General features: G+C 35.5%; 1 protein-coding gene across 4 annotated transcripts; it reads right to left on the reverse strand.

Annotated features, from left to right (window-relative positions):
- Positions 1–384: 384 nt before the first annotated feature.
- LOC148623733 (transmembrane protein 229B-like) lies at positions 385–7348 on the reverse strand. 4 transcript variants are annotated; one of them, XM_088565797.1, is made up of 3 exons: positions 7227–7330; positions 2744–4339; positions 385–1476 (listed from the first exon to the last, which is right to left on the reverse strand). In XM_088565797.1, exon 3 carries the CDS (start codon positions 1465–1467, stop codon positions 985–987), a length of 483 nt encoding a protein of 160 aa, XP_088421923.1. In that variant the 5' UTR covers positions 1468–1476; positions 2744–4339; positions 7227–7330; the 3' UTR covers positions 385–984. The 4 variants fall into 4 exon arrangements, with proteins under 4 accessions (XP_088421923.1, XP_088421922.1, XP_088421921.1 ...); XM_088565796.1 differs by lacking the exon at positions 2744–4339 and having other exon boundaries at positions 7289–7348; XM_088565795.1 differs by lacking the exon at positions 2744–4339 and having other exon boundaries at positions 7206–7342.
- Positions 7349–12428: the final 5080 nt, after the last annotated feature.

The following is a 12428-nucleotide window of genomic DNA, read 5'->3' on the forward strand; positions in this document are numbered from 1 at the left end:
TAAATGATTCTTGTTCTGCTTCACCAAATAAAATGGCCATTAGATATATAGTTTTTCAAGGTGAGTAATTCAGAAACTTCAAGGCTATATTATATATCTTTCATTTTCAGACATTAAAAAAATCTGTGGTTTGATCCTCAACACCCTACTCCTTCGAACTTCACAAAATCACTATCAAATATTAAATCAACTTAGAATTCTAGAAACCCTTAAGATGATGAAGTTTAAACAGTGATTTCAGAGTGGAACACTTTATCAAGTTTATAATTCTAGAAACCCTTGAGATGATGAAGTTTAAACAGTGATTTCAGAGTGGAAGACTTTATCAAGTTTATGATGACAAGCAAACACAACATTAAATAAAGAAACAACTTCAAATGTGTATAGGTAATCATTAATATATTTATAATAAATCTTGATATTATATTTTATCCATTTGGCTAACAAAATAAAACTCTACAAGCAAAAGGAGAAGTTTAGAAATGAGGAAGCAAACTTTCAATCATTACCAACAAATTGGCTTTCATGACATCTCGATTTAACCAGAATAAATATGGACACAATCTTATCATTCTTATATACTTAAAGTACTTGTATCATTTAATAAGGAGAACCCTATTCAAAAGACAAAACAATGAGTAATAAGTACATGTCCCATAAACTGTAAGAGTAAACCATGAATAAGTGGTTGCCTTTAAAATTGTGCAAAGTGATTATAAACATAACTTTGTTAACAATCATGTTGAGTTTAAATGTTGCTCATGATGTTTATTTCTGTTCCCAACAAGCATTTTCTAATTTAAATACACAATTTAAAACAAACAAAATCTGAATTCAGCAACAATTGGCAACATGGGTCATTAAGAAAATCAAAAAAGTTAACAACAGATACATGTATCACAATACTTCACCATTAAGCACTATCACAAATTATTCAACACATATCAAAATAAAAGTAAACACCAAGCTAAACAATAATTATCATTAACTTTGTTTGGAGTGGAAATTTACATCAATTTGTGGGCCCCAATATACAGTACGAGTGTATTTGATGATGACCTGCTCACAGAAAACACTTCCTAAAAACCAAAGAGGTGCATACTCTAGGGTGACAAGACCCATAAAGTCTCCCTCAAATGGTGTGTAATCCCAAGGACAAGCATCAAATTTCTTCAAAATATAACCTGTACTAAATTCCCATGAATATGTCCATATAGTATATATCAAAGCTCTGAGCAACAGCGGTACCCTCCTCTGCCAAAGACGTATGTACATCTGTTCGATCACTAAAGTAGAAAATCCATAAATAGGTAGAGCCCAAACACTAGTATTACCAGGAAATTTCCAGTTTAGATTAATAACAAATTCCCAGGTAGCAGTAAACATGATCTCTGTAACATAGCCATGGATAGCATATATATAAAATCTCCAAAGAGTAGACAGCTCTTTGTAATGTGGGGTTGTCATGTCTCAAATCTGTATAAAAAAGGCTAAAATTTAGTTGCATGTCTATATGAAGTTATATTAAATGAGTCTTAAGTTCAAAATAGAAATGTCAAAAGTTTATTTGGCCATAATGTTCAATATATTTATATTCTTTGATTTAATATTTATAACTGCTGTACATGTTTATGTAAAATAATTGTTTCTTTGGGTTAAAAGATTCATGATTTTACCAAACCATCAAAACCATGACAGTTATTACTCACATACAAAACAAACTTCTGAAACAGTGCTTTAAGTTTCATAAAGTTCATCAATAGGAGTTACTGTCCTTAAAACGTTCACGTTTTCCATTTTAGCGTTCGTGCATCGTTTGTCGTGCGTTTTCACATCGTTTTGCGTTCGTTTAAACACATGATCAAAACACAATAGAAGCGTTCGTTTATTTTTGTACTTCGGTTATTTCCTTGATTCAACTGTAATTTTTATATTTTTTGCTATTATTAATTTATATATTTTCATGAATTAAAGTTTCTATTTTTTTCTTTCTTCGTTATTTGCAAATATAATTATTTTTCATTGTTCGTCTATCGTTCATTTAAACCCACGATATGAGCGTTCGTCTATCGTGCATTTGAACGCACGCTAGGAGCGTTCATTTATCGTGCGTTTAAACGCACGCTGGGAGCTTTCGTTAATCGTCCATTTAAACGCACGGTAGCAGCATTCATGTAAACGTATGATAGAAGCATTCGTTTATCGTGCATTTGGTGAGCGTTTAGAATGTTTTGGTATCGTGTGTGCGGAAAACCTAAACTTCTCAAAGGGTGTACTTGTAAAATGAATAGCTGCCATATCTAGTACCCCACCCTATCTCATGTGGGAGATTTTCACACAAAGATGATTTTTTATATAAAAATTCAATTGTTTAGTAGTTTTCACAGAAAACATAGAGGGTCCATGATTGGCCAAAAAAACATTTTATCTTATCTTATAGTTAACCTCCCACAAATCTTCCATTTTTACGTGGTGGATTCTTAATTCTCTTTCTTTGTGGTAGTAGAGTCAAAGTGGTGGAAGAAGCAAAGTTCCTTGGATTGCTTTTTGGTGGTAGACTTTCTTTTCTTCCCCATGTCGGGTTGCTTGGGTCTGGGTGTCTTAGGGCGCTGGATGTTTTGGGGTGGTGTCCAGTGCTGGTTGGGGTGCTGGTGCCTCGGATTTGTTGAATTTGTATGGATCTTTGGTTGGGTCTGAACTTGGTTGTGGATCTGTTGTTTGTGGTTCCACCAGGGGGTCTTACCTTGAGGTTTTGGACGCTGTTCGCCGCCGGGGGTTGCGGCTTTGCCTTGGTGCCTTCGGGGCCTCTCCTGTTGAGGGCCTTTGTGCCGAGGCAGGTGGGCCATCCCTTGGAGACAGACGTTTGGAATTGAGTCTTCGGTGTGTGGGTAGACTTGTGGCCTACCCGGATGACCCTGCCTGCGACTGTGTCATTGATCCTATTTGTGTCGACGTTTGTCGAAGGCATGGGGGCGGAGCCCCTCCTTTTGGAGTTCAAATGGAACCTCATTTGGAAGCAATTCATCTGGAGACCGGTGCGGTGACGCCTGTTGTTGCTTCGGGGTGCCCTCCATGGGGGCTTCCGCGCCCTTCTTTCATTTTTTATCTGCGTGGGTGTAGGGGGTCCGATACCAGTCCTTTATTTTTATAACAGGAATTTTCTAAAGTTGAGGCAAATTGTCCGGATTTTTCGACGGTGTATGCAGGTGGCTCAGGGGATGGCGGTGGCGTTGCGTGTGCTGCTGTCCATGGTGACGGAGCTGTGACTGGGCGGTTGCCGTCGGGCGCTTCCGTGTTCACAGCTGAAGCTCGAGCCATGTTGTTGGCACTTGGATTGATTACTCAATCTAATCTGTCACAGTTTATTATTTGTTCTGACTCTTTGAGCTGTCTTTTGGCAATTAAGAATCACAAACTGAAAAACACTCTTATCTTATAAATTTTATATTTTATTCATCGACTTCGGGAATTTGATATAGAGACTGTATTTCTCTGGGTACCCAGTCATGTTGGTATTCAGGGGAATTCAGTTGTAGACAGGGTTGCCAAGAAGGCATTAAATGAAATAATAAAGGACGTTAGTTTGCCATACACCGATTTTAAGCCTTTAATAAGGAAATATATTTTAAAGATGTGGCAGGACCGATGGGACGGTCTTGAAAACAACAAACTCAATTCCATAAAACCCGATCTAGGCGTTCATCAATCCGGGTCGGGCAATCGCAAAGAGCAAGTGGTCATGACTAGATGCCGCATTGGACATTCTAGATTTACACATGGCCATTTGCTTGTTGGTGATCCTCCACCTGAGTGTATCCCATGTGATTGCCCTTTCTCTATCAAACATCTTCTTCTAGATTGTGTGGATTTTGCCAACACCAGGCAAAATTGTTTTGACTGCGCCAATATGTTTGATTTGTTCAAGACCGTTTCATCTAAAAACATCATCGATTTCTTGCGGGACATCGGTTTATTTAATAAAATCTAAATTAGATACCTTCCTTGATTTTTCAATATTTTAAATGTTTTATCGAAGTTATGTTTCTATATGTATTTTATGTCTTAGGTTCACCTTTTATGTACCTCTTTATATGTAAATAGCTGCTTGTTTTAATTTCATTATTTTATGAAGAGACTTTGATCTTGCTTTTAATATTTCCACTTCATTAAATGTTCTTGCCGTGATATGGCCCTAGTCGCCGAAACCGCATTAAAACATAACAATCAATCAATCAATCTTAATTTTTCATGGATTTATATTGAGAATCATCAAAATATATACCTTCTATTCATTGGCAATTCGCAGCATTTCACTCTGATATTCACAGATCAATAATGCCTGTAATGTCCAGAAACAAAAAAAACCAGCTTACTACCAGGCATGCGTAAAAAAAATTGTGAGGCTATCCACTCCTCAAAACATCCAATGGAAATTTGTTACATCACTGTGAAGTTCAATGATTTTGGCAGCATATGAACCATACCACAATGATATTGTTTCTATTCGGAAAATAGGCCCTTTAAAATATTTGAAATTTTGAGTTCTTGATTTTTTTTAACACACAAAAAAGAAAATAGAATGTTTACCACTGGTATATTCACGCTGCAATGGAAGAGGGAGGTTTAGTGCGCTGTAAAACTTAGATTTATCCCACCATTTCGTTTGTACAGGCATTTCAAACGAAATGGTGGGATAAATCTAGGTTTGAAATGCCTGTACCAAGTCAGGTCCATTGTGGTAACAGCTGCTATGGTGGTGAAATATCTATTTTGCCAGATATATTTTGCACTTGACTTGATTATGAGTCAGATAAGGGTTTGGTAATTTTGTTGTTACCCTTATTATCTAATAAAGTACTAATCAACACAGTATTAAACAATTAGTTATTGATATTGGCTTTCTCACTGGATATCTCAGGCTCACTTGTTATACACTCTGATAAATCCAGTATCAAAGACCAGGGTAGGAAACTCACTCAAATTCTAGCCAGTCCTGAATACAATTTTTCAATATATTTACTGTATGGCTATATAGATTTTTGTTGAAATTTGCCAGCCCTGCCAAAAAATAGCCAGACTCTGGCTGGCAGACAGGCTGCTATTTCTAACTCTGCAAATACCAATTGCCAAATATTCTGTATATACATTGTTATACAAAAAAGCTCTTCTAGATTGCTATACAGACTTGTCGATGCTTGTAAAAATAAATTTTAACTCGTTTAACTGTGCATCAGTGGCAGATCCAGAGGGATGGTTCTGAGCCCCAGAAACCCCCCTTCTTTGGAAATCTTTGTGCAAAATTGCACAAATAATAGACTGAAACAACTTATTTTCAAAATCTCTGGGAATTACTCAGCATCACACCACTTTTGACATTACACCGTGACAATATGAGCCATAACAAGGTCTGATACCTGCTTCAGATATGCAAATTACAAATTAATCAGCCTCATCATACATTATAAGTTTTTCAATCTGTATTGTGGCAGGACATCCCACTTACTTAGTAGCATGTATTAGATTTAAATAGCCAGTAAAATGACTTAGCTAAAGGATTAATTCTTTAGCCAAATTGGTTTGTCCCTGGCTTATCACTTAGCAGTCTAGGGTTCAATCCTTGGTGGCAAAGGCATAATTTTGTAGGTGAATCATGTTATTCCTTTTCATTGGAGGCATAACTAAAATACCCATGGGGTTAGGATAGCTATAGTGAGCTAGCTTAAGAGTTCTTCATGGAATAGGAGAGTTCTCCAATCTCATTAGTGATGTCTTATTCACTAATTTGCATATCATTAAGTGTCAAATTGGTTGGCAAATAAACAACGAAATAAACAATTAACAATTTTAAAGATAAGAATTCCAATTTTCAAAACTTTACAGCTTTGTTACTTTATATCCAATTTTAGTTCCATAAAATGTTTCATTTGGATAAAATAGTTATATTTTGTATGTGAATTTTTTACTCTTTTACTTAAAAAATAAATTTGAAATGATATCTACATGTAAACCTCTATTTTCATTAAAAATTATTTTTAAAATTTTTGTGCTCACATAGTTTAATTACTGAATGTTTATTATAAAATTCCATGGATAAAAAGAGTATTATTGGCAGTGTAGTGAACCAAAAGAATTTTTCAATTAGGGGACAACCATTAGATTCTAAGGGGGCCTGGCAAATTTTTTCAGGTCAGAAATTTTATTTCCAGCCTGGTGCAAGTCAGATTATTTATTTTCATCATACCCTTGGCTAAATTATTTATTTTCAATACTAATAAGAGTCAATTTTTATCCTATGAAAATCCAGGTTACCAAAATATGTGGTTTGGGTTCTATATCAAAGAATGTGTTACTTTTTATGTTAACTATTAAAGACATTATTAAATGAAGTTTTAACAAGGCATACATGTAGTCTCTAATATATCCATCAGATGACATTCCTGGACCAGCAATATGTCCCAAATTTAGTGGGAAATGTTGTGAGGGACTTTTAACAGGCACAGATTCGCACATCTATGTATATGAATGAAATCTACAGTTGCAATATTCAACTACCCATTACGCCAGTAAAGCTATTTATGTACAGAGGAATCAACATAATTGCATACCTGATTATAGCACATTTCTGTCATTGCACAGCATTTTTAAGAACCAAATCATTTCCCTCTCTTCCATGTTAAAAATTCATCTTAACTGCATAGGTATAAACCAACATTCCCATTAACTGAATGATTTTTTCTGACATATTGGGTATGCGATTAAGAGGAATCCACTGTATTTAATATTGCCACTGGAGTCTATTAGGAGGTTGTATAAAACTTGTGGAATAATTATTTAGAGGTATATTTTTCTAATTTATGAAACTATGGTGTGTGTAGCAAGCCAAATTTTTTTAAAGGTTTTGTGCAGGTCAGAATATTTATTTTCAAGCAATTAGCAAAGTCCATCTATATTTTCTGGTATGATCAGGCCAGAAATGAAAAAGTTTTGATGATTTGAAAAGGATACCCTATGCTACTCAATGCATTTTTTGCGCCAACCAAAACCAAATCACAGGTAAGTGATGACATCACGATTTTTTCTCTAACAACTCGGTACTTTACCGAGTTTACAGCTTCTTTCTACACGTATTACGGGTATTAATGGCTAACCATGCCAAGTGCAATTAGCCTGAACCTTCTCCGCTTCACCAGCCAAAGGTTACGAACCTACGTTATTCAGGGTAGTACCTGTAGTCAGATACTTTATATCACTAATATAAAAGATTCTAGTAGTCTCTCAGCGGCTGTACCTTAGATGGTCAACACACCAGCTGAACGCTGTAAACAGGAAGAGCGAAAAAGTGACTAAGTATAGCGGGTGCGGAACTTAATTTCCGAATCTAGTTAGCATATTAACCGAGAAATTTATTTTTCACCATACATTACTCATGTTACTTAATCTTTCGTACTTTTATTCTTTAGGCAAATTGGTGTAACGCTGGCTTATCACTTATAGTAGTTTAGGGATCAATCCTTGGTAGCAAAGGTGTTATTTTGTGCTCTTCCTTTTTAATACGAATTCTTAATCTGTAGAATTGTAGCCAATGTTCAGAAAGCTACGGCAAGCCAGTGGGTCAAAGTCAATATTTTATAATATTGGAAAATAAATTTTTAATATTTCAAAGTCATTTTTAAAATATTAGAAATTCATTTTGTAAAAGAGTAGATATATAGATCGATCGAGAATTATTTGATTAAACATCAACATATATATACAAGCATAGTGAAGCACATTAAAATATTACAGACATTATACGATATAATATGATACATGTATATATATTTGATGGAAAATTAAAAAGACTTATTTTATCATATATGTTAGATATCATAATGATAATCTGGTTATAGTAAATGTAATAATGACTAAAATACCAATACAAAGATGTTGATATCCAATCAACCCTTGAAAACCACATGGCTTATTACCAATGGGGTCACATATAGCAAGCCTAAAGTGGACAAACATCAATATTTTGTACTTTTAGAAAATAAATTTTATGAAAATTCCATACTCAGGTGCTTAAGAGATGTTGCCACAGATGAAAGGAAAGTTAACAATTCTGAATGAAAAGTCATCACTTCCCCGACCCATATCTGCGGGTCTGTCTGATACCTATTCCAGTTTGACTGAACGTCTATCGTTAGCCTCGCATGCGATGCTCAGTATTACCAGAATACATATTAAAAAAAACTATGTTTTTTCTACCCTTTATACTTTTATTGCTCATACTCAGTTTTAATCACGACTAAAACATTATACATCGTTGTTACTCTAGAAAAGACGGGTATACCTACACTCAGGTGCCAAAAGTTTGTCAACTTTCACATGTACGCTAGTCTGGCCACGCCCCCTTTTAATTTTTCCGATACCGATAGTGACAATGTCAATGCATGTCAACTTTGTAATTGTTGGTTTAAAAATAGTAAAATAAGTAACTTTTACGGTGACTGGGTCAAAAATGATGTCATTTTCTTTGTTACGTCATTATTCGCGTGTTTGTAAACATGGGGAAGAGAGGTAAAGATCTTGATGTTCAAACCAAAGAAACCATTCTATCTATGGTTAGGAGTGGACTTAAGTCGTCTAAAGTGGCAGAAATCTTGGAGATTCATAAGTCTACAGTTTCCAAAGTTTTGAAGAGGTATAGAGAACGTGGAAACAACGAAAACGCACCAAGGAAAGGACATCCCAAACTTTGGACAGTTCGCGGAGAAAACGCATTGACAAGGATTGTAAAGAAAGACCGCCGGAAAACTTTGAACGACATAACAGCGGAACTTAATAGTGATACACCTGTGAAACTGTCTCGTAGAACAGTTCAACGTGAATTGAAGAGGCTTGGGTATAATAGGAGGACAGTAGCGAAAAAACTTGGAGTACGCGAGGTTAACAGGAAGAAACGCCTACAATTCTGTCGTGGAAAACTACACTGGACAGCTAACCGTAACTGGAAGAGAGTTATTTTCAGTGATGAGATAACTATTGTTATAAAACCGGATGGTAAAGTGAAGGTATGGAGAAAACGAAACGAAAAATGGCGTGGTTATTGTCTTGGATATCTGAATCAGGGCCCGACTCGTAGTCTGAAGCTTATGGTTTGGGGTACTATAACTTACTTCGGACGAGGACTGCTTGCATTCGTTGACGGAAATATGAATTCGGAGAAATATATCAAGACTTTAGATGACTTTTTATGGCCTGTTATCATTAAACACTTTCCGAATAATGACTTTCAGTTTATGGATGATAACTGTCCCGTGCACAGGTCCCGAGAAACCGAAGCTTGGAAGCAGCGAAATGGAATTCAACCGTTTTTCTGGCCACCACCGAGCCCGGACTTAAATCCGATTGAGAATGTTTGGCTGGTCTTGAAAAATCACATAAAAAGAAACATTTTTCACATTAAAGACACGGAGGACCTAAAACGCGAACTTCGGAAGGCCTGGAATAAGATCAGTGTAACATACCTGCAGAGCCTATACGGAACATTGCCGAAACGTTGCCGACAAGTGTTAATGTCTATACTCGGCGTCACATAAATAACATACTGTTAAAATTTGAATAAAAATATTTTCTACGACTTTATTGACACCAACCGTCGTTTAAATTGTCTTAAATGACTTGCTCATTCGTTTAGCCAAACAGCTTCTCAAAAACAAGTCGCTTATTAGCTTAAATCATGCGTAACAAATCCTTACGGGAAAATCCCATACTAATATCCGCCATGTTGGTTTTTACGGGACGATTTGTTTACAAACGAAGTGCGTAAGTTCCCGTCGAACTCCGGTGACAATCGTCTGCTTGATCAACTTCTCGGTATTATACGTTGTTCGCGTAAAATAAATCCGAGATATCCGAAATAACGCCGAATTGCATTCTGGGTTCTTCGGTTTTTGGACAAACCATTTAAACGTAAACAACATCTCCTAGCAACCCGATCACTGTAAACATGGACGACTTTTTACAATGTAAATATTGCCACCTAGAATTAAAATCTGACCGGAATTTAACGATTCAATGTTTAGGGAGAAGCCGTTTGGCTAAACGAATGAGCAAGTCATTTAAGACAATTTAAACGACGGTAGGTGTCAATAAAGTCGTAGAAAATATTTCTATTCAAATTTTAACAGTATGTTATTTATGTGACGCCGACTATAAAGGATTTATTACAAAATATTGAAGTTTTATGTCATAAATAAAGGTATGATTTTTAATTTTTATTGTGACGTTTGTTATTTACAATAACGCCATCTTGAAAAAAAGTTGACAAACTTTTGGCACCTGAGTGTAGATACATATACGTACGTAGTAAGATTTCTCATACTTTGTAAAAATGCTTCCAAATCATCTTCCAACTATACAGAAGAAGATGTTTACAAAATGCTGAAATCTCTTATCGACAACAAGATTGCCCAGTGTGATGGACGTTTTTTTTTCTACAAACGGTCGACATTCCAGTGTACTCCTCTACTCTTTGACCTATTTCTTCACTCTTAAGAGGCTGGCTGTATAGTTGATCTGATCCAAAAGATGGACCATCGTTTAGCCAGATCATTTTATCTTAATTTCCGCTATATAGATGAAGTATTATCGTTAAACAACCCTAGTTTCAGGGATTTGATAACTCGCATCTACCCCAAAGAACTTGAGATAAAGGATACTACAGACACTGTGAAGTCAGCCTCATATCTTGACCTACACTTACAGATCGAAGGTAAAAGAAAGCTATTGACAAAACTATACGACAAACTCATTGACTTTACATTCTGTATTGTTAACTTTCCTTTCATCTGTGGCAATATCCCTTAAGCACAGGTCTGCGTATGGAGTTTTAATACGTTATAATTCATACGTTATGCCAAAGCTTCCTGTAACTACGCAGACTTATTGTATCGCGCTAAACTTCTTTCAATTATATAGGCTTCTGGAACAGGATTATGTTGCTACAAGTACAGAAGTTTTATGGTCATCATCAAGCTCTTGTTGGATCGTTACGGTGTATCCATTTGCACTAATTTGTTCAAAGTGTCATAGTTTTCCTTTCCTCTTTCGTCTATCCCGGACTTGACTTATTATGAGCAACTCGCCGGATGTTTCTAGAGAAGTAGAAAACGCTTACCCTACCGGTTCATCTGGTCCATGCTCCCAGTTTTTAGTGGAGTCCGAATTGCTCATTTACTTTTGTTACTTTGTATGTGTTATTTTAGTTGCTTTATGTTCTTTGTTCTGTTTGTCCGTGTTCCATGTCTGGTCATTGTCCCCTGGATTACATTCTTCTGATTTCCGCAAAAATCTTGGTTCCCTTCATTACTGTCACAGATCCAGCTATGAAGCGTTGTTTGTAAGAATTCTTGTGGAATTTTGGAATCCAGTTCATAGACGGTAGGTCACAATCGTCGTCTTTATTCGAGAGACAAAAAATGCGGATAGCACGGATTTATAGTTTTCCTTCATCTCTTCTTTTGAGAATGTGTGGTAGCAGTATAGGTCTTATTTCTGCTATATTATTTTCTACGTCTACTACCAATAATAAGAGTCGTATGTAATGCGTCTTGCACACAAAACAATGTTTGTTTGGCTTTGTCTGCTGGTACGACAACATACTTATCATGTTAGTAGACAATGTTTTGGCTACATCGAGGTCTTTGAAAACTGATGTAGCATTGACCTACTTTAAACTTTCATACGTTTCAAAAGTAGAGTTGTTTTTTTTAATAGTACATGCATGTTATGTACATCATGTGTAGTATACCATATTATTTCTTTTTTACCAAAGTTCTGTCGCAAGATTTAATCTCCACATGTTTATCTATGCATCATTAGAATGTTAATTCTAGTAAGAATAATCTATCATGGTGTATATGTAGAGCCTTCAAAAATCGCCTTGGATGTGGTCAGGGTTTTGATCTACTAAAAAATCAAAGTACTTAGAAACTGAGTCAAGGAAGACCTCATAAATATTCATGTAACCAAATTGCAAGCTAATTAACCGATCAAAAACATTTTAAAGAGAACCATCTGTTTAATGAAATGCATATCAATACTGTTTGATTGCAAATTCAACTCAACAAAAATGGTGAATAGTAATAAAATGAAGACCCCAGCCTCTATATATTAAGGAAGACCTCATAAATATTCATGTAACCAAATTTCAAGCTAATTAACCGATCAAAAAACATTTAAAGAGAACCATCTGTTTAATGAAATGCATATCAATACTGTTTGTTTATTATTGTATTTATGGATCTTCTTTTCTTTTATTGTTTTTGGTATTTCTGGCTGTGTACGTTTATGTTCTCTAATTTCTTGACACTTTACACCTAAACCAGCATTTCTTCAAAATATGATTTCCACTGTGAATCATTGACTATCAATATTAGATGGAT

The sequence above is a fragment of the Perna viridis genome, chromosome 2 (genome assembly GCF_037379345.1).
Source record: "Perna viridis isolate PV_CMFRI_1.1 ecotype Kerala chromosome 2, ASM3737934v1, whole genome shotgun sequence".
NCBI classification, from domain to species: domain Eukaryota; kingdom Metazoa; phylum Mollusca; class Bivalvia; order Mytilida; family Mytilidae; genus Perna; species Perna viridis.